Source organism: Prinia subflava, chromosome 1, assembly GCF_021018805.1.
Source record: "Prinia subflava isolate CZ2003 ecotype Zambia chromosome 1, Cam_Psub_1.2, whole genome shotgun sequence".
In the NCBI taxonomy this organism is placed as follows: domain Eukaryota; kingdom Metazoa; phylum Chordata; class Aves; order Passeriformes; family Cisticolidae; genus Prinia; species Prinia subflava.
The window spans coordinates 101,700,312-101,727,742 of NC_086247.1; the positions used below are offsets into that span (position 1 = coordinate 101,700,312).

General features: G+C 45.6%; 3 protein-coding genes across 14 annotated transcripts in view; 1 reads left to right on the top strand and 2 right to left on the bottom strand.

Moving 5' to 3' along the window:
• LOC134554695 (cytochrome c oxidase assembly factor 1 homolog) overlaps positions 1–6,254 on the bottom strand; it is a 55,816-nt gene extending 49,562 nt beyond the window's left edge. For 3 of the 4 annotated variants that reach the window (XM_063405530.1, XM_063405520.1, XM_063405536.1), the window contains exons 1-2: positions 6,119–6,254; positions 88–193 (exon numbers count right to left, since the gene is read on the bottom strand). The gene's annotated coding sequence lies outside the window, so the exon portion shown is untranslated. The remainder of the gene's footprint in view (positions 1–87; positions 194–6,118) is intronic. The other variant, XM_063405545.1, reaches the window with a different exon arrangement.
• A 5,078-nt stretch (positions 6,255–11,332) lies between these two features.
• Positions 11,333–18,153, bottom strand: LOC134546674 (inositol 1,4,5-trisphosphate receptor-interacting protein-like 1). The gene is made up of 2 exons (XM_063389707.1): positions 17,233–18,153; positions 11,333–12,170 (listed from the first exon to the last, which is right to left on the bottom strand). Exons 1-2 carry the CDS (start codon positions 18,151–18,153, stop codon positions 11,430–11,432), a joined length of 1,662 nt encoding a protein of 553 aa, XP_063245777.1. The 3' UTR covers positions 11,333–11,429.
• Positions 18,154–24,164: 6,011 nt separating this feature from the next.
• BLVRA (biliverdin reductase A) overlaps positions 24,165–27,431 on the top strand; it is a 28,879-nt gene continuing 25,612 nt past the window's right edge. For 4 of the 9 annotated variants that reach the window (XM_063405600.1, XM_063405656.1, XM_063405581.1 and 1 more), the window contains exons 1-2: positions 24,172–24,323; positions 24,984–25,040. The gene's annotated coding sequence lies outside the window, so the exon portion shown is untranslated. Of the gene's footprint in view, positions 24,324–24,983; positions 25,041–27,431 lie in introns of all 9 variants that reach the window. The other 5 variants (XM_063405591.1, XM_063405611.1, XM_063405630.1 and 2 more) reach the window with 3 other exon arrangements.

The window sequence follows — 27,431 nt, forward strand, 5'->3', positions numbered from 1 at the left end:
GTGGAATTCTGACTGGAAAAACAAATCAAAACAAACCAACAAACAAATCCCCAAATTCTCAAAGTAACAGAAATTCAGGCAACTTACTTTTTAAAGCATTAGTCGTTCATAGCTATCAAGATTAATATTCAAAGAAACATGTTCCTCAGCACTTCTGGATAAGGCAGAGTTAATTCAACTGAAAGCTTTGCACCTGTGAGGGTCAAAGAAGAAAGGTTAAAAAGTAGCAAGAGGCATCAAAATTTGAGAGAAGGTACCTGTGAGCTTTATGTGGGAAACTAAGTGAAAATGTTCTAGGCCTCAAATTTTGATATATTTTTATTTTTGACAAGGATTGAAGACTGTTATGTTGTATATCGGGGTCTTGGTAAGCTATTAATTACCCTTTTCCAAGTGGTGTGTGATGGCTTCCATCATCTTAATGTACTCCCATTCAGCACAGGAAATCTTAGAAGTACTATTTATTTTAAAGCATCTGTTAAGGTGGGCTCCCTAACCATGTTATGTGTAGAAATGTTGTACTACAGCAAACCAGCACCTGTAGAGCAGTTTTGTGTCTATGCAACCACTAGACCAAATGTAATGATCAATTTGCACATAGCAGCTCTCTTTCACTTGTGCTAGCATGCTACGTTTTTAATTGTACTGCAGGCTCTGAAGCATGTAGGCCTGTAGTTTTCTCCTTCAGTACTTGTACAGCTGTGTCCACAAATGTATCTGTCCAGTAAAATCCAAGGAAATGTTCCTAGATGCCAGCATTGAGCTTAGATAGCTGCAGCTCGAATAACTCACACACAGCTCACATTGTAGTTCTAAGCGCTGACAGTTGCATACTCCAGTCCTACTGGAATATGCAACATGATTCTTCTACCTAAACTCAGTAGTCAAAATGTGTTGGTGTATGAATTACATCGTGTTGCTGCTCTTAGGATCCTATGGAAAGATGGCATTAAGGTGCCAAGGCAAAAATTCAAGCCTAAAGATTTTATGGACTAGAAGTTAAATGTGTGATACTTAAGTCATGCAAAAACACTGCTGTGTCACTCATGTAAACAGGTAGGCTGTGTCGCCTTCCTCAGAATGCTCATTAATAAGACATTTACTGGACAACCAGTAGCTCCAAATATGGCAAGGTTTCCCCAAAGCCTGCCTTCATTATGGCTGGAGATAACGATGTACAGATACTACAGGGGAAAAATCATTCTGTCAACTGCTTGGCATGGGTACTGACAGGGACAGCCACTGAAGGGATGCTAACTACATATTTTGAAAATGTTTTAATTTTGTGGAGAAGGCATAAGAAAATGATACCAGAAATCAGAATAAGCAAGGCTATATGTAAGACTGAGTGACGTGTGCATTGTGCTGACAAGACATGAAAGATTTTCAAGATAATAATGTTCCTCATCTTTAGACCTCAGGAAAAAACACCATCCTGCTAAATTAGGTATTTCATGGCTTGTTCTCCTCACTGTGAGTCCATCTAAATTATCCTTGACTCTTTACCTGGCAAGGTCTGTCTTTCCCCCAGTGGCTTACACTTTTTCCCCCAGCAGGTTGAACAGCAGGCCAGCAGCAATTTCTTATAAAAACACACCTGTATGGAAAGTATCTAAATTTCCTCTAAGCCTATCAAACGAATCCTAATCACTCTTATCTCACATGTTTTCCAGAGCAGGTTCTTGCAGTTCTCTAACCTTTTAACTTTTGTTTCCATGTCTGGTTTTAATGTTAAAACTTCTTTGTGGTTCCCTTATGCCATGAACAGGACAAATCTATTTATTTTTATCTCTGACAAGGCTTGCATTCCTTCTACTTACTTCTAACCTGCCAAACTGAACTATCAGTATCCACAAATACCCCTGTACTCAGAGTATCTTTTTATTTTCTCCTACTTCCCAGGTACCCTACATACATTTCCTAGCCTCAGGTGATGGATCACTCATGTTACACTGAAATGAATGTTGCTCAGATGACCATGTCTTTTCAAGTAGTCCAGATCTTGGTGTATCATCCTGTGTTTACACCTTCAGGTTCTGGTGTTCACCAATACCACACAACCAGCTGCAGAGGCTCCTGTAGAGTGCTAAAAGTCTGAAAAGGAGTGGTATGAGGTTTTTGGGACTGTTTTAGACTTCTGTTGGATCAAATTTCCATACAGATATTCCCATTTCTTATGGGTTTCCTTCTGGGGGAGTTCAGTATGTCAATTTTAATTATTTTCATGCTAGACTGGATTTTTATAATTGCTGGTGGCTACATCTATATCAGGAATAAGCATGAGTCTGCAAATGAAAATACCTGATGCTGAGGGCTGCGTTCCCACTATGAGTTCTGTGTGTGTGGCTGGTTTAGGTGAGGTCTTGCCTGCCCTCGTGGACTTTCCCACCTATGAGTTATGGAGAGTGTTGAGCATTCAGTAGTGGTGCAGTCTCTGGTGATCCATCTGAGAACTTCACACTCAAGTCAAAGTGCAGTACATGGAGACAATCTGCTTCAAACCCACACTCTTGGCTCTCACTCATTTAACATCATCAAAGTAAGAATCTGCACTAGTGCTGGTGCACAGATCAACACCTGTCAGACGGTCTGGATGATTACTTGTTGCCATTAATGAACTTAATCCACATCTGGAGAAGGCACACAGGGATGCGGAAGATTTCTATCTCTTTGTTAGTTAATGGGAGAAGCTTACGAAGTCAATCTTCAAAGCAGATACAGCTACAGATCAGAAAAAAGAAAACGTTCCGTCTTCACTTGCCTCCAGTTTGATCTGTAAGAGGTCTAATAAGATAATGGCAGAATACATTTTGATGTAATGGATAACTGGGTTTACTGTTTAGTGTAGTGATCAAATTAATAGCAGGATTGACATTTTATTTCATGTAAGGAGGGGTAAGAAAGGCAGGGCAAAGCTCCTATCATCTGTTGTGTACTGAAGTTATGCAGAATACTCTCAGAGAGCTCTGGAAATAGGGACTATGTATTTTAGCTGGTGGTATGCTATACAAACACTTAATGAAAACACTTAAACACCAAGAAAAGCAGATTACTCTGCCCTGGGGAAGGGGATTGAGGTGATTGAATTCAACTGCTATTACTGCTGTGCAGTTGTTAAAAAAACACCACTGCACCACAGCAGATGAAAGGATTCTGTCACTTATGACATTCTAATACCAGAAAGGATCCCTGAAACATGCTAAAAGACAAATGTCAGGATAAAGTACCTGGTGATGTTTTTTCAAGTTGCTCACAACAGGGAAAAGACTAAGAAGTAATGCTGAACAGATAACTTGATATTTTACTAAGATATTCCAATATTCTTGTACATCAGATAGCTTTTCAGAAGTATAGTCCCAAGAACTTTTTATTCCTTACAATATGCAGAGTAGAAAAAAGTAAAACTGCATCTTCAAGAGGTTAGCTCCCACACTAGCCTGGTGGTCATATAACTGCTCCTCTCAGAAACTGAGACATAATATAGCCTTTTTCTGCAACCACCTCAGTTATGCAAAATCACAGCTCAAAACTGTAGATTGAGTCACTAACAGCAGTACAGAGAAATAGAAAAATCCAGCTAAGTGCCTTTCTTCCCCCTCTCCCCTCCCACTTGCTTGAATATGCAAGCATTTCAAGGTAGGCATTCACATGTATCACTTGTTAATGTCTGTTTTAGTGGCACTTGTACAGCTGGGAGTTGGACAGGCAGGGAGGTCTACATACAAAAGTTGTCTAGAGCTGATGCAGCCACCCTTCAGATATGTGCCTAGAGCCTCCCCCTAATTCTCAGAACAATCACAAGCTGGACTGCCACCAAACCATCCTCCGAGGTGCTCCAAGGGCTATGCTGCAGCCTGGGTAAGGCAGCACAGGCAAATGGGGAGAGCTGCTATGCAACAGCAATGTTCCCTTAGAGGTAGCTGGGCCGTTTAGCAGACAAGATGCATTCACCTGTGCTGGCTAAACTGGGGCAGGTATAAAAGAAAGGCCACGTGCCTAACAGCCACATTTCTTAGGGAGGGTGTGAGTGGGCTTGTCTCTTTGTGTAAGCTCCAACTTTCAAGGTGCCTTAAGTGCAGTGAAAATAAACCCCAAGTATCAGCTCTTCTTCCTACTTGATTTTATTGTTGTGGTCACAGCTGCAAAGGTAAGGCTGTTATTTTGCTCCTCTGGCACTGAGTCAAAACCCAGAAGTTTGTATTAGAAAAGTGGCCTGGAAAGTACTGTATTAACAGACATGCAAAGCCTCTGACTTCTGGGGAATAACCAGCTTTGAAGTAAAATACACTCAGCAATAATCCATGCACACTTCATTAATTTCAGAACTGCAACAGCAAAGTACTACTTAGAAAAAGCTGTAAGATAGTAATGAAGGCTTTGGGGTTTATTTTTATTTTTAATCCCAAAAGCTCCTTATCTCCCTTCTCCATATTTTTTTCATTCCATTTATAGTAGTCTAGGCTAAAGCTCATCTAACAAAAAAAAATGACACATTAAGTTTGGATAACCTCTTCACCCCCTCTTGATGAGAATCCTTTCTTCCTTGGGGAGTAAATGCAACAACTTTACAAATGGCACATTGCTTGTTTAAGACCACTTTCCTTTGCACTTTGTGTTTAATGAAATTTGGCTGATCTGGGATATTTCAGCACTTAAATAACTGAGATAGTGAGGGCAGCAATTTTTGCCAAGTCTTAAATAGCACAAAGATATCTAGGCAGAAAGGGAGTATTTTGTTACCTGTCAACATGCATGCATCTTTCTCTACCACACCTCCAGTCAAGTTTGAGAATCCTTGACATGGGCTACTGCACGATATGAAACATCAGTTTACTGTTCAAAGTGAGTCAAAGCTTAGACTCAAAACAAAGAGTAGTTGCAGTTTAACACTGGATTTAAGGGCAGGTCTGAGGAGTTGCTGCTGGAACGAGGGTGCTCGTGCCACTTTTCCCGTCCTACACTTGTGCAGCTGCAGTGCATGCCATATCAAGAAAGCTTTGATGCACTGGAAAAAAACAACTTTCAAAAAGTGAGGTGATCCCTAAGCCTGAAGTAAGAGGTACAGCACGATAAGCTGGGCAGTGGAGGAAGAGGGCCACCTAGCAGTCGCAGCCTGCTATTACGCCAGCCTTTGAGGGTGTAGCAGCACTTTCGGAAATTTGTTTCAACACTTCAAAAACTGGCTCTAAAAGAAGCAACCTAGGCCGTTCTTATACTTTTAGTTACATGCTCTCTTCTTGCATGTAAAGAGTTCACCTGAATGAGCAGAAAAATACCAACTAGACTGGAAAGCAGGAGCAACCAGCCTCACGGATAAGAAGGGATGAGGGAAATCTTATTTGCTTCAGTGATCAGACTGGACCTAAACAGGAAAGTTCCAATTTTTATAGAGAAAGAAACATAGCAATCCCTTCCCTTTGCAGTGTTTGAACATTAAACCTGCTCAAGACAATCAGATTGCTTCATCAGCTGTACCTGAATAACAAAGTAAATCTGACTGTAGATTCCTTACCACGTGGATGAGCACTGCAACCAACCTGCTTTATGTTTACCCCACCTCCTCACATTTCCTCTGGCTGTACTGCCACCGAGCTCCCCAAGGTGCCCTGCACTGTGCCTGTTTTAAACAACAAGAAATGTTTTCTGCCGCAGTTCTGATTACTCCCTGTGTATCAGGCTTTCTTTGTAGCTTGGTGGATAAATTTGCCTCGCACTCCTCTTCTGGAGGAGAAGTACCTTAAGTGCAAATACCATTAACAGGGCCTGAGGGGAAGTGTGTTCAGGCTCCCAGAGGGCACTGAGCAAGCCCCTGCCCGCCTCACGGCACTGCTGCCCTCGCCGCGATGCCACCGCTCACTGCCCCTGGTTTGACCCCCGCCGCCCTTGCAGGCGCCCTCCGCTCCCCGCAGTCGGTGCGGAGCTGCTGTGGCCGGGGTCCCGACGGCACTCCCTCGGTGCAAACCCCCTCCCGCGCCTCTGTCTTCCCCGCGAGGCGCCGACTGACCCGCGGCCATTTTACGCCGGGCCGAGCCCGCCGGGAGGGGCGGCGGGACTCGCTAGGGTGCGGCGGTGCCGGCGGGAGCGGCGGCGGAACCCGCCCTGGCCCGTCCCCACTCACGGTAGCGCCGGTCAGCGTCGGGCTCACGCGGACGCCGTGCGCGCCGCCATTGCTGCGCTTCCGGCGGGGCGCGGCAGGGGGCAATGGCGGGAGGCGCTGCGAACGGCGGAGGGGAGGAGAGGGTGTTACAGGATCCCAACTCGGAACGGACCCGGAGGAATCATCGTGTCCAGCTCGTGGCCCTGCATAAGACAGCCCCAGAGTCACACCATGTGCCTGAGAGCGTTATCCATATGCTTCTTGTACTATGTAAGGCTTAGTGCTGTGACCACTTCCCTGAGGAGCCTCCGACAGTGCCCAACGACCCTCTGGCAGAAGAATTTTATTCTAATATCCAACCCAAACATCCCCTGATACAACTCCAGGCCAGTCCCTCGGGTTTGTCACCAGAGCAGAGAGAGCAGTGGCTGACCTTCCTCTTCCCTTGACGAGGAAATTGTGCACTCTGATGAGGTCTCCCCTCAGTCTCCTCCAGGCTGGACAGACCAAGTGACCTCAGCCACTGCTCATATGGCTTCCCCTCACGGCCCGTCTCCATCTTGGTTGTGTGTCTTGTGCCTTGTCACGCCATCTTCTGTCACCTTTGGACCCTCTTTAATAGCTTCATCTCTTTCTTAGGTTGTGCTATCACGTCATGACAGCGCTGGGGCTGCCTGTGGCTCAAGCAGCCTTTTCCAAGCGTCCCTCTTCTCAGTGGCTCTGTTGGGCATTTCCTCAGCCTGTGCCTCACCGGAGGTGCCAGATGTGCCTCAAGCGTGGCCTCGGCTGCGGGGTGTGTTGTGGGCAGCCTGTGAAGAGGCGGGTGCTGTCCGCAGCCAGCATTGCTGTGCAGGCTTCCCCACCACCCACACTCCCTCAGCTCCGTGCTGGTCATCCAGGCCACACCTGAGCTTGCTGCCACAGATCCACTCTCTTTTGTGGTGTAGTATTCTTGATGTTCCAGAAGAAGGGGCACCATCAAACCACTCTTGTGCAGTCAACAAAAACTGAAAGAAGCACCAGTGTCTCTCCAGCAATCTGCAAAGAAAATTCTGGACCTAATCTGGCCATCTGATTCCACATTGAGATATTAATATTCAATCCGTGCTGTCTTTAGCTCATCTTCTTCGTTCCGGATTGATCCCTCTCCATTGCTCCGTGGAAGCTGGTGTCCCTGCTGGAGTTTCTTTGAGCGGCCTGTGCAGCACTGTCCCTGAGCTCAGCCCTTAGGCTGTGGTGTTTGTAAAGGGTGTGTGTTAGCAGTGCTGGATGACGCCATCCCAAGCCTTGGCTCACGGTTCTGATTCATCTGAAATGAAATGATGATTGTAGCAGTAGCGTCCGAGTGCGTTCTGCTGCTGTTCCTTAGTGCATCCGACCTGCTTTGAGATTTCCCGTACGTGCTTCGTGGCCGAGTTGAGTCGGGCTTTCTTCTCAGGGCTGTTGCCAAGCCAGTTTGTTCTGTGATCCAGGTAGCCTCCAGCTTCTTATTTATGCCTTTTGCCTTACTGTTGCAATTTAGTGCAATACCATCTGCTATTTCATTCTCCCAAATGAAAGAGTTTCTTCCCATGGCATGCTTCTAGCAGTTTGCAGTCAACTTGTGCCATCAGGAGCCGATGACTTCCTTGCATTGCTTCCTTGCTCCTGAGCAAAAACATTGAAAAGTGAGAGGTTTCTACATTGTAGCTGAACGAATCAATCTGTCTGCTTGCTAGGACTTGTAACACCGCTGGAATTGTGGCAGGTGAGAGTAGGAAGAAACACGGGGTGGAAAGACAATCAGCAGAACAAAAGGACATGCAGCTATGACCCAAAAAGTGACAAAGAGAAACAGAGAGCAAAAACGGAGTGAATGCCCTGGCCTGTTCTTACACTACTTAGAAGCTCTGTTAGGAGACTGCTTTGTATGCAAAGCTGCAAGTTCTTTCCAGTTCTTTCTCTCATCCTGTTTTTGGCCTACTGCCCCTTCTTTGTGGAAGTCAGTTGCCTTTTCTTTCAGGCTGGTCTGACTCCTACATATCAACTTCCTCTCTGAAAAATCTATTTCAAGCATTTCAGACCTGAAGTAAGATTTTGTGCCCAAACCTTGTCTCCAGTTCCCAGCTGGGCCCAGGTTGGCCTACCTACCCCTATTGGCCTTGTGTCCTGGTAATTTTGCAATGCTGAAAGCTGAGCAATATGCATCCAGTACTGGTGAAGCTTTACTGGTAGTGAAAGGCACTTCTTATTTCTAGATCCCCCCTCTGCTAGCCCCAGATGGAAAGAGAGACAGCCGGTGTAAGATAGCAGTATTCCTACAGCCATGCTGGGGTCGGTTTGCTGTTGCTTCTTCCCGGGCTGGCATTTTCCCTGGCACACTTGTCAGCAGCGTGGGGAGCCAAGCCCTGCTGGCCACTCATCTCACAGGCACAAGGGACTCTGGCCCCAGAGCAGGAAGGCCCCTGCGGGTGGCACGGGGCTGGCCGTGTGTCCCTGGCCGGCTGTGCCAGGGCAGCTGCCTCGGCCCTGAGGGACGCAGAGCTGCGGGAGCCCACGGCTCTTTGCCCGCCGCACTCCACAGCTCCCAGCTCCAGCGGGCAGGGCCTCAGCGCCCGCCCTGCGCCCTCCCGCCCCCACGGCCCTGCCAGGCCCCGCTTGCCGCCCTCATGGTGGCACTCCTGGCGCCAGCGCTCTCCAAGGCCTTCTCCGGGGACTCCTTCCTGCGGCCTTTCAGTCCCTGCACGAGGCCCACCAGAGACCTGCCGAGGGGCTGTGTCCAAAGGCCTGCAGGGACAGCGCCAGGGCCAGTGGCTTCCCACTGACACAGGGCGGGCTTAGGCTGGAGAGGTGGAAGAAGTTCTGGCCTCTGAGCTTGCTCAGGCCCTGCGCCACACTGCCCACAGAAGCTGTGGCTGCCCCATCCCTGGCAGTGTTCCACGCCAGCTCGGATGGGCCTTGGAGCAAGCTGGCCTGCTGCAAGGTGTCCCTGCCCTGGGCAGCAGGGTGGCAACAGGACGATTTCTAAGCACCCTGCCAAGCCCAGCCATTCTGGGATTCTGGGATCAGAGGGGCTGCGGGCAGCTGGCCTCAATTTGTGCTGACAACCAAATCAGCACTGTAAGTTTGGCTGAGCTCAAGGAGCCTGTTCACGAGCCCACCTTCCCAGCGGGTGACACTGACCACTGCTATAGGTCTGGCTGAGATCAAGAAAGTCTTGCACACTCCAGATTCTGTAAGATTGCATTTTATTGAAAAAACAGCAAAGCACTATCATGCTTGCCAGTCCTACGTACACTAACTATGGAGCATTCATGTATGTCCAAACAGATAGTGACACTGTAGGTGGCCGTATTTCTGTAGGCAAATATTCGACATGTGATATGCATTCTATCTATTTTTAAAAATATCTTTCTGTAATAGACAACTTTCCCGTCATAAATACAGTAACTGCAGAGCATTAATATTGTCACACTCGAGATAGTGACATGACATACATACAGAATTTATAATGTTTTGTTATCATATCTATGATGATGATTTTTTTCATTACAGAACATTCTACATATTCAGAAAAGATTTCAGTATGAATAGCTATTATTCTGTCTAAATCTATAGAAATGCAATAGAATTTGGTTTTTACTCTCATTTCCGTTTCTTTAACCTATTGTTTTGTATTCAATATGTGTATACTATATATTTTATAAATACTTCAATGTTATTAAAATCTTGCCTCACATAAACACAGTAACTACAGAGTCTTCATATGGGTCATAACAGGAAGTGACATTCTATATGTGCTAGAGGTTTTTATGAAATAATTTCATAATTGCTAAACTACCACTAGAATATGCATCTATTGAAAACACAACTGTTAATAAAAAGCTTTGGAGTTCTATATATACACTCTAGTTATATATCTATATAGCTATGCGGCTACGTGTCCCAGTCATTCCTCTCTTTGGCACGGCACTAGAAGCTGCTTCTCCTCCACCAGCTGCAAGGCCCACGAGCACACGCATCCAAAGGAGGGCAAGAGGGCTGCTGAAGGGCTGGCAACACATGTCCTATGAGGAATGGCTGACGCAGCTGCTGTTGTTTAGCCTGGAGAAAGGGAGACTCGCAGGTGACCTTATCACTCTCTACAGCTGCCTGAAAGGTGGTTGTACTCAGGTGGGGCTTGGTCCCTTTTTCCAGGCAGCAACTGACTGAACAAGAGAACACAGTCTTAAGCTGCACCAGGGGAAATTTAGGTTGGATGTTGTCGCGGTGCCTTGGAAGCCTACCGCCTCCCGCCGTGCTAGCTCGTGCACCACGGCAGCGCAAGGCAGGGTCAACCCGCAGCGGGCTGAGCAGGGTTGATCCCTTTGGGTTCTTGGCCCAACGAGAGAGATGTCTTGTTCTCTTCTAAGGCCCGTTTCAATGTGCAGAAGCAAAGAAGAGAGGATCCAGATGCGATGAGAACAGGGACGAGTTTATTAACACAAACAAGAACCAGGCGATCTGAACCACGAACAATGCTGTGCACCAGCTTTTAAGGGACCAGAATGGGGGTGGGGAAAGGGGTGTCTCCCTCCCGAGAAACAAATCACACGCCGTCTCTGGGGAGCACGGGGGAGGAGTTGGGGATTCGGGACCAATCCTGAGAAGTGGGGAGGAGAAACTCAAAGGCGGGAAAGGGGATTGACAGCTAACTGACGTGCTAAACATAGAACTGGCTGTAAGTAACTCAGCGGGGAGTCTGAATATTAATTAGGGAGGGGAGTAGGGGGAAGGAGGAATACAAAGAACAAAAGCCCGTACAAACGTAATATAATCAAACCTTAATAAAACTTTCCAACTAACATCTCCTCATGTCTATTTTCCACTCACAATAGTAAACCACTCTAGAGTCCTTCTCTACTTTTTTCTATCTCAACTTCTCTCTTCCTTTATCCTTCTGTCAGCGCCCCCAGCTACCGCTCCAAAACAATCCTTCCCGAGTCTTCTCCCTCGTCTGTCTGTCAGCCATCTTGACACAATCCCTTTAATTCACTTGCTCAGTCTCTCATAGGGTCCTTATCTCAACTTTCATCAACCAAACACTCATGAAAGGTTTAAACAAGTTCATAACCCAAAAGCACGCACCGCCACAGGATGTTTGGAAAAAGTCTTTTCCAGAAGGAGTAATAAAAGACTGGGATCGTCTGCCCAGGGGACGTGGTGGAGTCACCATCCCTGGATGCGTTAAAAAAATGATTGGCTGGGGCACTCACTGTCATGCTTTAGTTGAGGTGCTGTTAGGGCATGGGTTGGACTGGACAATCTAGCAGGGCTCTTCCAACCTAGGGATTCTGTGATTCTGTGAGCCCCACTAACAGTGGCCGTAGGCCAGCACTCTTGCCAGGCGTTGGCGCAGATCAAGGTAGGCTTCCATTGCCTGGGAGTGGGTGGCTGCATCTTGCACCAGGCCGTAGAAGAGGTTGGGTGGCCTAGCCCTTACTACATCGAGGGGCAACCGGATCTCCTGCGGAAGCCTCCAGTTGCCCAGAATAAAATGCTCCAGGCGTTTCTCTTCCACAGATAAGCGCAGCTGCTCCAGGACCTCTGTCAGCTGGAGCAGGAAATGTCTCTGGTGCCACTGTGACACTGGTACGGTGTGCAGCAGGTGCATGACGATGGTCTTGATGGCCTGGGTGGAAAAGTCCTTGCGCGCAAGAACACCACTGAGCAGCTGCAGGCATTTGAGGTGCGAGCTGTCCTGGGGGACCTGCCTGGCCATGTGCTTGAGGAACTTTGTCTCTGCCACAGCATAGGTCTCAGGCCACATTGTGCTTGGGGTGCGGGCCCCTCGAGACCGGCTGCTGACAAAGATGTCAGAGCTGTGTCGCCACATCCCGAACAGCACCCTCACCTGGAAGCGTTCTTGGCTGTTGCTCAGGTGGAGGTTGCAGGAGCGTTTGGAGGGCAGCAGCTCCAAATGCCAACTGCGTGACTGGGGCAAACGCCGCCAGCTTGCCCTCACCAGTGCACAGAACCAGCGGACAGTTTTCTTCACATCCAGGTAAGAGCCTGTGCACAGCGTGTCTAGGAGGTTGGGGTGCCCAGTTGAAAGCTGGGAACAGTTAAAGATCGGGGACTAAAGAACGGGGTCTGACCCAATGTGGGTATATCACACGTTCTTCCCTTTATTCCTTGAGATGGCGGGTTAAATACAGACAGAATAGTTTACAAGAACAGGTGCATTCTGATAGGCAGTGAGAATACAGAAATATGTAAGCTATTGCAGTTTAAGGTAGCCACCGTGTCTTCCCAGTAACTGTTCTATGCTAGTAACACTACTACCTTCACACATTCCTAGTAGCAGATAAGTTTATCTGCTACTACGTATGCTGAACGTACTGAGGCCTGTTAGACCAGGCCTGAGGCCTGGTCTGAGGCCTGGGTTGAGGCCCAGGTGTGGATAGCTCTACCTTATGATATAAGCTATCCTCCTACACATCCCCCCTTTTTTTTCTTTAGAGCTATCCAAACTGGGTCTGTGACACGGTTGGCTGCTTCTACATATACTGTTATATGCAAAGCACTACTTGAGTTACCCAAGAAAAACCCAAAGATCTTAACTGCTAAAAGCAAAAGATGAGAGTACACTATATTCAGTCCTTGCTCTTCATTCATATGCAGGTTCTAAATTAAAGTCTCAAAAATATTCACTGTTTCTTTTTCTTCTGCACTGCCTGATGATGTTTCACAGCTGAAGACTTCTCTGTTGTCACTGGGCGGCCAGGGTTACTTCTATCAACGTAGCTGCAGTGCTGTGTCTGTGTTGCTGTCTCGCTGTCTGGTTCAGCTTTCGTTAGTATCTCATTGAGTCTACAGCTTGTAGAAAAGAAACTAAAACAGACCTGGTATGTGAATTAGCATTCTCAGAGACAAGAGAATAGAATAGGAATTTTGCTTACTAATGAAAGTGATAAGCGATTATCAAACTATTTCTGCTATCACCCCAGAGACTGCACACTGCTGAAACGCTTTTCTTTAGTGAACCTTGACATCTTTCCCCGGGTAAAGATGACAATCTTCACTCTAAGCTGATTCAGCTGTCATTCTGATCGGATCAAACTGTCAAGTTAAGATAGCTTGCTTCTTTTTTTTTTTTTTTTTTTTTTTTTTTTTTTTTTTTTGGAGCAGAAACCTCTGGGCTTCGTTAACAAACACCATCCGTCCAAGTTAGAGTTAGAGTTTGGCCAGAACTCAAACTCTAAAATGGAGTGATGTTTTTAGCATATCTTTTAAAGACAATTTCTAACAACAATAAACATAAAATGCCTAAAATACAACAAACTGTCATAATATCATTACATAAAAGACATTTAAAAGTTAAGATAAAAAATTGTTCCGATCACTCGGGAACTCGTCTTTTCTGGAACTCTTCTTGAAGACAGTTGAGTATCAATTGGAGCAATCACAGGATCAACACCTGATGGAAAAATCATCAATGATGCTTCAGGTATCTCTCTCCAAGACCTTCTGAAAAACACTTAAAGATTTAACAAACTGAAATGCAATGTCTCGAGTCACACAAGAGGTACCAAAACAAGCTCAAAATCTCATTTCAAGCGAAATGCGTAACACAGTTAAAAGAATCAAATGAAGCTTCAAAAGGACATGCTAAAACATTGCATAAAACATACAAGATTGATTACAAAAGAGACAAACTATATACTTAACATGACACTTAAGAGAAAATTCTGACTTACACCTAATAATACAACCATATCTGTTAACAACATTCATGAAATATTTAGATGGCTAAAAAGATGAATAGAATCATTTAAAATGACAAGTACTTGTTAGAAAACCCTATAGACAAATAACACAACATAAAAACTTGAACATCAACTTACAAATGCTACTAATTTATATATTTAACATGTCATCGAATTATATTTTAAAACTCTTATCTTTTAAAACTCTCATACACTAGGACAACTCACAACTAACAATACAATTAAGGATCTAACAATTTGCATCATTTTAAATCTTCTTTATCAATGTTCTGTTATTATCATTTCAGTTAAACCTGTTTCTTCCCTCTTTCTTGCCTTTTTTTTTTTCTTTTTTTTTTTTTTTTTTTTCCAAGTACAGTTGTACCGTCAAACTTGTTTTCACTGGGCAAAACTGTTTATTTACTCATTGCCCTAAGACCTTTCTCAAAGATTTCTTGGCTCTACTGCTACTGCTGGCAGGATTATCAGTGAATTTCTGCTGCCCTGGCATCCTCCTGCCTAGGAAGATTGCTGGCTCTCTCAACTGCCTCTTGAATGTCAGGTAGTTCAAAATGCTGTGAATCATGTTTCCAAAAGCTCTTATGTGTGCTGACAAACGACAGACATGGACTTTACAAGTACAATTTCAGCCTGTAGATTACTTAGCTGTTTCAGGAAACATTATTCTCAACTCACTGGCTGTGGTCGAAGCTGGGAAGATTTGCTATTTGGAGAACCTGGGAGAAGGTCACTCAGCTTGAGAGAACTTGTGCCACATGACTGCTCAGCAGAAGGCTGGGCCGTCATGGCTCTGAATTCAAATTACCTCTATTATAACTTATCTTGATCCTCTCAAAATTCACACTGACTGAAAAGTCTCACTGGCTAAAGCTCCTCACCCTTGTCCCATTCTGCCAGGCATGGGGACATCACGGCTCTCAACTCTCTCACTAGTGCCATCACTGAACAAAACATACCACCACATTCCCAGGCTCTGAAACTCACCCTCTGAGGCACACTACTGTGCTTCCCTCATCTCTCTCCCCCAGCACAGAAGACCAAACCGAAGAGCAGTAGCACAGCCTCTCTGCACAAACAGATGTGCCAGGGGCTGGCTTCAGCCAGCTGCACCCACCTCTCTAGGCAGGACAACAACGCTGAGAGTTCTGAGATGAGGCTTTGTTCAGCTCTGAGAATCATTCTCAAAAGCAACTACTAGAAGACCTAGCAGTGAAGCAAGGGACCACTCCAGCTGGAGATGTCAGCTAGAGCCCTCTCAGCACCACTTACTCAAATGCAGCTAGCATGGCACTAATAACTATTTTCATGTAATTTTAAATCTAGTTTCCTTTTTCTCTCTCTTTTTCCTCTTTTTTTTTTTTTCTTTTCTTTTTTTTTTCTCTTTTTTTTTCTTTTTTTTCTCTTTTTTTTTTTTTTAACTAAACTTTACAAGTTAAACAACTATACCTTTTACAAATTATAAAGCACCCTTTAAATCAACTAACTCTTAAATCTAACATAAGTAAGTCTCAACAAAAATCTACAACCCTCATTAACCTTATAAACTCTATATGTGTGGTAACTCACTAAAAATTCATTATTAATTAAACTCCTTAACATTTAAATATAGACTTAAACTTAACTTAAACTTATCAGGGCCCAAATCTTAAAAACAAACCTTAAAACTATACGTTTGACAATAATTACCTTAAACTCAAATTAAATCACACATAAATCAATTTTAACAACATCAACATGTAGAAACAACTCATCCTTACACAGAGTTAATAACTCTAGCTAAGAACTCATTTCTATTTCATTTTTTGCTTTATCTTTTTCATGATAGGATATATCTTTCTTTTTCACGTTGCATTTCTCACACAGTGATGGATTCTTTCACAATAGAGGGACAGATGACTATTTTTCCTTCTTTTTCTGGTGTTTTATTGCAATGTCCACTTGTTGCATGTTTTCACTGTCTCTGTTTAACAATCCTGAAGGCTTCCTGGGTAATAGCACGACATAGGGGCGAGTTACGATGCTTGCTTATCTTCAAAGACGATACTGACAGCCTCTGCACTCAGCGAAGGGGGGGCCTGTAAGGGCTTGTGTCAGCTGCTTTTCCTCCTTCGGCCCCGCTTGCCTTCTCATCTTTCGCACTGCCTCCCGGGTCTGGCAGCTGAGCCACTTCTTGGTTGTTTTCATTCTGCTTTGGGGGTGGAGGGAGCATTTTCTGCCCTCTCCCTGCACAGCTGGCCAGAGACGAACAAAGGGAGGGGCAAAGCAGAACTGCATTCTCACTCTCGGAATGCGTGGAATGCATGGAATCTCCACTGAAGCGTCTGGCTACCTTAGATTTTTCCTGTTGTTCCTTTATCTTGGAGAGGGAAGTAGAGGGACAGGGAATCTGTTTTTCTCCGGCTAAAATTACGGTTTTGCTCTTTACTGCGAATGTTTGCAAGGCATTTATTGCTTTTTCCCAAATTACGCTTAACTCTGAACGTATCTTTGCTCTTTTTCCCGGTAAAACTACAACGTCCCATAGCAATCTGCCTTTCTCTTTCCGTCCTGCTTCTCTGCAAAGAAATGATGGCCGCTTTCGCTTTCGTTCTTTCTGAACCCATAGGGCTAGTTGTTCCATATTAGTTCTTATCTTATCGCCCCTCTGGGAGGCACCGATGGCTACACGCTGAAAATCAGCACGGTAATCTCTTGCCATCGTTTCTTTTTAAAGTCTTTTGACTCCTTCTGCGATCGCTGCTTACCTTCTTTCCGTCAGCAGTGGGAGGGGCACTGCGGACCTTCCAAACGACCCAGTCAGCAATCGCTCCCCGATCTGCCTTGCCAGCTCGGAACAGGTGTATGCAAGCACACGAATCACTTTCCAAGCACAAGGACTTTCCTGCATCTAAGCAAAAACTCCGCATTCAAGCGACAAAAACCCTCATTTAAGAGAAAAATAAAAACCCTCATTTAAGAGAAAACACTGTCCCAGGTTCAGGCGCCAGATGAAAGCTGGGAACAGTTAAAGATCGGGGACTAAAGAACGGGGTCTGACCCAATGTGGGTATATCACACGTTCTTCCCTTTATTCCTTGAGATGGCGGGTTAAATACAGACAGAATAGTTTACAAGAACAGGTGCATTCTGATAGGCAGTGAGAATACAGAAATATGTAAGCTATTGCAGTTTAAGGTAGCCACCGTGTCTTCCCAGTAACTGTTCTATGCTAGTAACACTACTACCTTCACACATTCCTAGTAGCAGATAAGTTTATCTGCTACTACGTATGCTGAACGTACTGAGGCCTGTTAGACCAGGCCTGAGGCCTGGTCTGAGGCCTGGGTTGAGGCCCAGGTGTGGATAGCTCTACCTTATGATATAAGCTATCCTCCTACACCCAGTGACCATCCTAACCACGTCAGCGTGGTGCAGGAAGCACAGCAGGTTTGCACCCTGCTGCTCCCTCAGGCAGCGGCACTCCAGCTGGACGCGGACACGGAAATTCCTGCTGGGCCTCTGTCGCTCAGTGTCACGCTCCAGGTGGAAGGTGTGGCCCAGGGGAGGAGTCAGGGGGATGAGCACCTCATAGACAACTTCCTCCCCACTGGCACTCCAACCTTCAATGGCACTGCCAAAACCAATGGCTTGTTGCAGCACCCGGTAGAAACTCCCCGTCAGGACAGACCTGAGGACCCTTGTGAAGTTGCCAATCAGGGCCATTGTCCTGCTGCAGCCTGTCTGCAGGTCCTGTACAGGCCACTGTATGTGCTCCTCTAGAAGCCATCTCAGATCATACGCCCATGTCTCGTCCTCACCCTGTTCCTCTTCCTGCTTCTCCTTTTCCTTCTCCTCCTCACCACTGATCTCTGCCTCATGGCTTCTTCTCCTCCGCATAAACCATACAGCCAAGAGGAGAACCAAGAGCCCAGCAAATGCCCAGACCTGCCAGGGCTGCAAGGCCGACCAGTGCCCATCTCGCAAGGATGAGCCACTCTGCATCAGCGCCAGCTGCTCCACCTCCCGCTCCAGCCAAATCCTCTTGTCTTCCTGGAGCTTTGCACGCAGCTCCATGCGCAGACGCGTCGCCTCGTCCAAAGCATCGCCCACGGGCTGCGGGTACTGGACTACGCTTTGAAAGAGCAAGAACCACAGGACCCAGGAATCCATGGTCTGCAGGAGGATGGAAAGAAGGCCTTGAGGGGGCCAGGCAGGGAGGCAGCTGGCAGTGGGGGCAGGAGGGACAGGGCCCCAGACTTCTGGGGGCTGGAAGGCCTGTCCCACTGCCCCAGCCCCCAGCACCACCAGCACCAGCCAAGGCTCTGCCATGAGGGGCTGTCCCTGCATGCAGGGGGAGAACCCAGCCCCGGGTGCAGCATTTCTGCCCCAGCCCTTGTTCCCAGCACAGCCTTCCCCTGACATGTGCACTCACCGCTTGCCCAAGCAATGCAGGGCCAGTGTTACCTGCTGGGGCCTTTCCTAGCTGTCCCCACTGTGACATGTCCCCCGTGATATCACAGGTGCCACAGCGCATCACAAGCCAGCCAACTCCATTCTCTGTCCCCACCCCAGCTCGGCCACTCAGAGTGGCCCTGCTGTCCTGGTTAAGGCTGCTTTGGAGTGAATCTTCTTCAAAGAACTTCCCCTGGTCTTTCTTTCCTCTTTCTTATCAGCTGCCACCATTGGCAAGCTCAGAGATATCCATGTTGGAAGGCAGCCTTGGGCATCATCGAGTCTCAGCCTTGACTCCACACCGGTTGAGCTATGCTAAAATCTCTGTCTGCCTCATCCAGGTTGAAAAAGTCCCTGAAGATCACACAGTTCAACTGCAAACTTAACACTGCCTACTCCACCAGGTGCCCAAGTGCCACATGCACATGACTCTCAAATCTCTCTGCAGGTGGTGATGCAGCTGTTCCCCTAGGCAGCCTGTTCCCAAGCTTGATATCCTTTTTGTTGATGGACTATTTCCTAGAGATCCAATCTAAACCTCCTGTGGTGCAACTTGAGGTCATTTCCTCTGGCCATATTGTTTGTTCCCTGGGCTAATATCATGACCCTCACTTAGCTCCAACCTTCCTTCATGGACCATCTCCATCATGGCAGGTGCAGATGGTTGGGCTGTGAACCCAGCTCCTCCCAGAGGAGAGCAAGGTGCTGCTTTTGTTACAAAGTAGCCAGTCACCGTTGAGGACATTGACTGGCTTTATGTTGAAGAACACAACAACTGCAAACAGGGACCTGGGATAAGCCAAGGTCCCCAGCCACAAAGCAGAGTTCTAATAAAAAAGGAAAACAGCACAAGTGCTGGCTGCTCCTTCGTTCTCCAGTACCGCCAGAGACCCCAGCCCTCCCTGGGGGAGCCCTTTCAGGGCCTCTTGGTGGATCCAAACCGTGCCCCTTCTCATTGGCTCCCGTCTAGGGGTCCTTTATTGCCTAAGCCGACAGTGCCTTTGTGTCCAATCATTGGGGAAGTGCATCGAGTGATTGGCTGCCGCTGTGAGCCAGTCCAGTTCTCCCTGATGTTACTCCTCCACTGTAAGCTCCCCCCCCGATGGTCACTTATCACCAAGGGAAAAACCCAAACTCTGAACACAAGCCCAGCTTCAACAACCCCACTGAACAATAACTCACAACTGTCCCATTCAACTCCATTTACACACATCACTTTGACACTCTGCTTCCCATGATCCAGTGGGATAAAATGGGTTTTTGGTGAGCAGAAGAGTTTCAGGCTGCCAGGAGGCGTTTCCATGTGAGGAGAACCTTTCTGTCAAGTACATCAACCAAGGGAATCCATCCCCTTCCAAGCAAAAGGAAAAATCAGAACTCTCCTTGTAGAAAATGGGAAGGTTTAGAGTGCAAGTCAGTGCTGCAACGTGCCAGGATATCCATGTGCATTTTGCTAACCTGCAAGGCCAGACTGTGAGGATGGGATCCCGGCAATCAAGAAACACCCTCTCGCTCTGGGGCCTTGCATGGCCCTGGCAGCACAAGGGAGAGCCCTTCCTGGGCTTTTGCCTTCAGCAAGGCCCCAGCGTGGGCAAAGCCTGAATTCCCTAAGAAAGCAGCTCACATTTACACTGGCTACCCTGCGTGATGCCAGAGGACAGACAAGTTCAACAAGGTGCTAGTACAATACAGCTTAGGCTACAGCTTTCTGCCCTTGTGTCCTTGGAGCCGTGGAGGGCAAGGCCGCGTGGCTTGGGGTGACTTTCGCCAGCTCTCCTGCTAACAGCCCCAGGCACCGCAAGGCTCTTTGGTCTCAGCTCAGGCAAGAGCAGAAAGAAGCCCTCGCCTGGCTTCCTAGAGCCCTGAAATGGGCTAAGATGAGGAATGTGCAGAGAAGAGGCTATCAGCAGTGCACAGTAACTTCTTAGAATCATACATCTCAGAGAATTCAAACACTGAAGGTCTGGTTTGTGGTTTCTGGTTTGTTTTTTTTTTGGAGCCTTGTCCCCCACCAGATAACCTGTGGCATTTTCCATGTTTCACACCTGGATTTGAATTGTCTACTCTCTATGCTGCCTAGATTGAACTCAGAATTGTGCCTTTGCCCCTCCCTTTCCTCTGTTATGATATGTCATTTCAAGGTAATGGGTAATACCATTTCTCCTTTCTCACCTTGTGCTCAGGAGCTGGGAGAGCCACCAGTTTCCCTCTGCCACCCCAGCTTGACTGTAAAAGGTTTCTCCAGTTGTGTAACGTGCATGTTGCCAGTGATCAGGTGCCAGCACTAGTGGTAGAGCCCAAATCTCCTCCCAGCTGTACAGGAACCATTCCCCATTCCCCATCTTTTCTAGGTCTGGGGCTCATTTAAATGTTATGGTTTTTATCTAGCTGCGTGAATAAATAGATAATCCTATGGCAGAGGGAGCTTGAGGCTGTAATTTAGGGATCAAGCAGCAGGTAGGGACAGGACTGGTTTAAGCTAGCCTAACTACACGTGGCATGGAAAGAGGCAGTTGTTCTGTCCCGTTTGGCTGTGTGTTGTGCCACTTCATTGGTTTTGGGATCTGATACATTTGGAAAGAAGGTGGGGTTTTGTTTTGTTTTGTTGTGGTGTTTTTGTTTGTTGGGTTTTTGGTGTTTTTTTCTGGTTGTTTTTTTGTTTTTGTTTTTGTTTTGGTTTTGGTTTTTTTGGCAAAATTAATTATGAGAGTGAACAGGTCCCACATCCTGTAGATCGTGTGGCTGTACAAATGGGAACATGGTTACTGAATCCCAGGGCTCTGAATTACCTCTGCCTCTAATCACTCCCACATGCATTCTTTTGTATGTTCTGCTATGCATTATGGTTCCCTATCATATGCTAATTGATTCATTACTTTGTGGTACGCATACAGTCACATGCTAATCATTATCTGTCCCATGTATTGAACTCATGATGTATATGTTTAAATATTTTTTTCCTGGTCTGCCAATCCTCCTTTATGTAATACCACACATATGTTGAAGACTTTCAGACTTTAAACTTCCTGCTCATTAGTTTTGTGTATGATTTTTCAGTTACTTTTAGGAGCTCCTCCTTATTTCAGTTGTGTAACAACTGTAATTAAAGCTGCTGAGGCATAATTAGTGCTTTAGGCTATGGTAATACAATGTGTTTGAGAAGGGATGTAAAGAGTTTTGAAACATCATACAATTTATTTGAAACAACCAGCATAGTAGTGTCATCACAAATCCTATGTGCAGTTGAAGTAATGTTAGACCACGGAAGTTTTGCAATAGTTAAAACTTCATCACTGGCTCACAAAATGTGATTCTGGCAAACAAAATATAGCTGGGAGGAGGCCAGGTTCCTGTAATCTTTCTGATGAGGAAGTTCACAGGTCAGAAATGAGAAAATATAGAAAGAAGGGTGTGTCACTCTCAAAATCCCAACCTGCAGAATTTTAGAATAAAGACTTTAAAGAATTCAGAGATGCACTGGATTTTTAATTTCTATAGGAAGAAGATGGGCTTCTTTTGGTATGACTACTTTACACAGCACACTCCAAGGTTTACCAGAAACAGGTTGACTTGAGCACACTTGTGTGCGAAACAAAAAAAGGTTCTCTAGAGGTATTTCTACTATATGTTTGAGATGACAGGGTACAGAATTTTATCCTTTGCGCCTGTAGTCGCAATGTAACACAGTTTTAGGTTCTACTGTATGTACTGTACCATCAGCATGATGTAAAGATCTATGGAATTCAGACCAGCCTCATTCCATACATTGTTCATTGCAGGAACTACTGGCCTCCAGTGGAAATAGCTGTACCCTCACAGGCTTTTATCTTCCAAGCCCCAAAAGGAGCATCTGAAAGTCCTGTTGAATGTAGATAAGAAATGGCATGTAAAGAGGTTTGGGAGTAAGATCTGGGTAAAAGGTGTCTCTCCAAGAAAAAGCTAGTGCTTATGCATAGTATGTGGTCTGCCAGGAAGCAATCCCTGTAGTAGAAAAAGAGAGCAAATAATCTTGAGTAAGAGCTTCTCGAACACCTAGCCTGGGCTGTTCTAGCAGCTGCTCTCTGCATGCCTCCTGCTTGGACAAAGCCAGGACAGAATGATTTCTTTCCCACTTGGCACTCTTGAAATTCCCAATTTCCTGAGCACGGATTGATCCTGCAACTGTAAACCCTATGGCTGCAGGTGGGCAGACACAAGCACTGCTGATGTACCAGGGTGTGAGAGTCGGGGCCCGGAGGTTCCTGGTTTTGCCTCACGACCCTCGTCAAGGACCTCTGTCAAGAAAGGGACTGTGTGCAAGGGGCTCTGACCTAAGCCATGGTTTGTGTGTGTGTACCAAGCATTGAACTGCAGGTGTGTCTACTGGACCAGAGCTGGTTCCCATGGGAACCTGTACGAAGACAGTAGACGGCTGGACAGCCTGTGCTTACCAGCGACCAAGCCCAGACCTGCTTGTCCAAAACCTGCCTGATCTGAATGGTTGCACCTGATTCCCAGAGCAACGAGCCTCCTCACAATGACTTTTGGGTGCTCCCCCCACGTTGGCTGGGTGCCCCCCACTTTTGCCTGTGTTGGCCAGGTGCGCCCCACTTCTGCCTGGGTTGGCTGGGTGCCCCCTGCTTCGGAAATTACTATAAAAGCTTCCCCATGCAATGGACACTTTGAGATCTCCCCACAGACAGAAGACAGATCCACTGGCCAGACGCCATGCCACGAGGACATCTCTGCCATTGGCAGCTATATCCCCCTGACCCCCTTTCCTCGCTCTGCATCCTATTTTTCCTTTCTCATTCCCTCTATCGCAAGTGTTGTTGGCACTCAATAAAGGTGCATTTGTTGTATGATTAAACTGTTGTCCCCTTGAGTACTTTTTGCACTCTGAGATCACATGAACCTATCACGACTCCTGCTTGGATCGTGACACAGGGTCTGCAGACATGACTCGAGTGGGCTCTGGGAGTGCCTGACTTGTTGCCCCTAACATGGCTTCCTTACCCAGTGTGCAATGCCACTTCACACCCAGAGGAGAGGAATCTCTATTTCTTTATTCTAGTTTGTGCAAAGTAAGAAGCTAGGTGGTAACCCACAAGACACTAGCTCCCTAATCATCAAAACTCTACATTATTTATACATTTTAGCAAACATATCAGTATTCATTGGCTACAAGTTGCATAGGTCTATCATTTATTAGTGTTAATTAATAGAAGTTATAATGTCTTCTTAGCTCAGTTTGGTCAGAGCATGGTGCTGATAACACCAAGGTTGTAGGCTCAGTCCTCATATGGGTCATTCACTTCAGAATTGGACATCTTGAGCCTCATAGGTCCGATCCAACTCTGAATATTCTGTAATTCTAGGGGTAAAGTGATTCTCTCAGTTATGTCAATTATTCCACATGTTGTCTCCTCCTCCTCTAGCGTCAGTGGGCTCCTCTTCTAGACTCCGTGGGTTGTGAGTCAGTGTTTTCACTCTCCCCCAGCCAAAATCACCTTTCACACAGTTGGCACTTTAGACTGTGTGTTGCCCCTGTTTATTCCTCCTTCTGGCCTTGTCCGGGGCGTTCTGCCAAACATCCTTGTGGTCTGTAAGTTCGGCATTCCATTTGACTGATTTCAATACATATATAATCTTAAATTCCTTTTTTCCTATTCTTTCTCAACGGCTGCAGCTACTGAGGCACCTTAAGTCTATAAAGAGGATTTACTGATGTGTAGTTTATCGGTTGGGACACCCTAAATCGAAGGGACCACTGCGCTTATCGGGGCGATCTTGCGCAGCTAGCCGGGGAAGTACCAGCCCCTCGCCAGCCACGTGCAGCTTCCCGGGTGTTTAAGGCGGAGGAAGCTCCAGCCTCAGCGTCTGCCGCCGGCTTCAGCCCGCCCCTGCAGCGCCTTATTGGATTCCCGGCCGAGGGGGTGTTGCCGCCGCCGCAGCGATAGGGCGTGCGGGCGCTGATATGCCGCAGCTGCGGAGCGTTGTATAAGAAGGAGCTGCAGGGAGGAAAGAGAATTACACAGGATCACGTTTCTCCTCTGCGAGCTGAAGAGGTTAGTGGCTCTTACTTAATCCCTTCTAGCTGTAAATAGGATTTGGAAGCAGGAGTTTCGTTTTCTGTTCCTCGCCTCCCTAGGATTGCTCGTCACCAGCGTTTCCCCCTCGGTTGTGGAGGATTTGGGGGAGTCCCGCAAGTCACGTTGTCCCAGCTGCTCAAAAGACACCCTCCACCACCTGGGTCACCACCTGGGGAGGGGGAAGCGGAGAGAAAGGAAAAAAGGGGGAATGGAATAATGTCCAGGTTGCAGTGAAGCAGAGTACTAGCCTGTAAATGATGGGGAAGTAGCCGAGTAGCATCTTGGAGTGGCCAGGGCACTGCATGGTGAGAGTGAGAGGTCATGTAAAACCCTTTCCTACAAACTGGACTTCTTTTTAGACGTGCTGAGCTTCCTTCCAATCCTGTGAAAATTCATTTTTGCTGTAGCTATTTGATGCTCCCGTCTGAAACATTAGACCACGAAGCAGGCTGTACCTCAGTTTACCCATGCGTGCAGTGGGAATGAGAATATTTTCCTTTCGTAAAAGGACGTGTTGGGGCCGTATTTCAGACAGCTTTTAGTAGGAGAAGGTGATTCTTATGTTCTCAGATACGGTATGGAATCTATGTATAAGACACATTAACACTTACTTTATGTTCTGTCACTTATCTCTAGGTTAGAAAAAGAAAAAAGATGCATCAATGCTCAGTCAAGACACAGTGAAAAGACAAGGTCAGCCTTTATATAACTCCTGGCATCTTGCTGAACTTTTGTGCTGGAGCTTGTTAAAAAATCCCCAAACAACCCGTGTTAATTAGGGCAACAGTTTAATGAACTGATTTTATGTGAAACATTTTTTTTCCAATTCCTTGCATTGATTTCCCAAATTAAATTTTGTGCGATAAAGATAGTCTTTCAGCTGTTGCATCTATGGCTACAGATGTGAACACAGAATGACATTGTGCCAAAAATCAGTAGCATAGTGGTTGAGCATCTTTCTGTCATTTGTGCCAATAAATGAGAAAATGAAGACAAATATGTTTCAATAATGTAAATCCAACTTGAAGCTTAATCTTCATGTCATAAAGAGCATTGGTTTAACATTTTAAATTATTTTCAGCATATATAAGAAAGCCTTAGTTAGTCTTACTAAAAACTGTCACAAGTAGTGCATACCACGTAGAGAATAATTATTAATAATTAAATTCTAATTAAATATTATTAATATAATAATAATCAATAATAAAATACTTTAATACTTCTTACTGTTGGATCAGGAAACTTCACTTATTCTGGAGTGCTGATTTTTCTGCATTCCTCTTCCTGGGTTTATATCCACATGCTCAGGAAACTTTTTTTCTGATACAGATCTCTCAGTTTCTTCAAAGAGTGAAATGAGTTACTGTTTGTGAGAAGATGGAGTTTAATTCAAGGAAGTATTGTGTTATTCTTAAAAGACTGGCAATACTTATTTTGTAGAGCTAAAAAGGAGACTCAGCCTTTGTAGTTTTTAACTTCTTATTTTTAGTGTCCTCATTATTTTCCCAGTTGTGCTAACTGGATGTTTCAACACCCACTCCTCACCCCACAAACCCCATGAGCCAAAAAGACCACCCCATTCAGCTCTAAGCAACTTAATTTTAAATGTCAAAGGGCAGAGTTGGCTTTTTTTTTTTTTTTTTTTTTTGTCATGAAAAATATCTGCTCTATCCACAGACTTTGAAAACTAAGCTCAGCAGGTGAGAACAGAACCACTTTGCTCTCTGCACTAAAAATTAACTGGCCTTGTCAAAACAAGGGAAGGTAAATGGATAAATTACCTGTCCAGTTTTCAAATTAAAATGGGAATTGTTTTCCATCTTACATCATGGTGTCAGGACTTTAGTAAGATGCAGGCCTGGAGCGCACATTGGCATTTTTGCTTTTTAATGATGAATCCAAAGTCACCTGAGTGTCACCCATCTTGTAGAGGGAATATTGTACTCTATGTTGTGCAGATTAGTTGTAGGAAGCTTCAGAGAGTGTTTGCTATTATCACTACTGTGGTCCATTAAAGCTCTCTCTGCACTGTCATCCTTGGCTATGTAAGCAGAGTCAGGCAACAGGAAATAAAACTAAACAAGGTTGGGAAGAAGTGGAGAAACTAACAGAGTTTGGATGGATGTGGTAGTGAGAGAATAATGCTGTGAGGAAGGAGTTCCTGTGTTTTACACAGCGGTACAGCAACATCAACATATGCAAGATTGTGGATAACTTTCACCTTGAATTTTCAGGCAACCACAGATCTTTCTGGAACTTGCAGGTAGTGCTCAGTGTGTTAAAAGAACTTACATTAAGAAGGTTTCTTCCCTGAGTGGGGAAGCAATGGGGCTTAGGAAAGAAAAACAGTCCAAAAGCCAAGGCACTCTTGCAGTTTAATCTTGTAGTAGAAAAATTTGACCCCAAATCAACAAAACTCCACTCTGGAGATATCCATGCGCTGTTGTAACTTAGCAGAACAAAGGTTGCTGAGGAGCTGTCTCATGCCTCTGGAGCTGGCCTTGAACCATGGCAAATGTTCTCATGCCTGTAAAGCCAAAGTGTGGGACTTACTAAAAGCTTTATAAAATAAGTGCAACTATAAAAAAAAGATAAATGCATTTGACTTGTTTACTCTCTACTCTTTAAGCAAAAAGAGCTCTGCCTTCTTGTCTAACTGAACTTGAATGTTCCTTAGACTAATGTTTGCAACTCAGAGATCTACTGTGCTAATTAAAAAACATTGCAGAAAACCCACCTGACTGGGAAAGATAATGATATGCCTTTGCTAATCCTGTTCCTCCAGATGAGTACAACCCACCACTTTAACAACATAAGCTGAGCAATTAGCATGAGTGTCTTTTTTTTCTTTCTCTCAGCATGGCTTTATTAACCAGTTAAAATGAGCCTGTTTCTGGCAGCTAATGTTCCTGTTATAGTAACTAACCTAAATGCTAAATTAAGGGCTGCACAACAGTGGCTAATAAAATAAGAAGTTCTCCTGGCTCAAGTAATGTTACAGTGTTTATTAGCTTTTCCTCTCAGTGAAGTGTGTAGGTACAAAGGCATTTTTATCATTTAGTCATTACCTCTGTTCTGTGAATG

Coding starts and splice junctions, on each gene's coding strand:
- LOC134546674 (XM_063389707.1), bottom strand. CDS start 18,153: ATGGCAGAGCCTTGGCTGGTGCTGGTGGTGCTGGGGGCTGGGGCAGTG. Junction 12,171..17,232: donor ACGCTGACGTGGTTAGGATG/GTCACTGGGTGT, acceptor AACTGTTCCCAG/CTTTCAACTGGGCACCCCAA.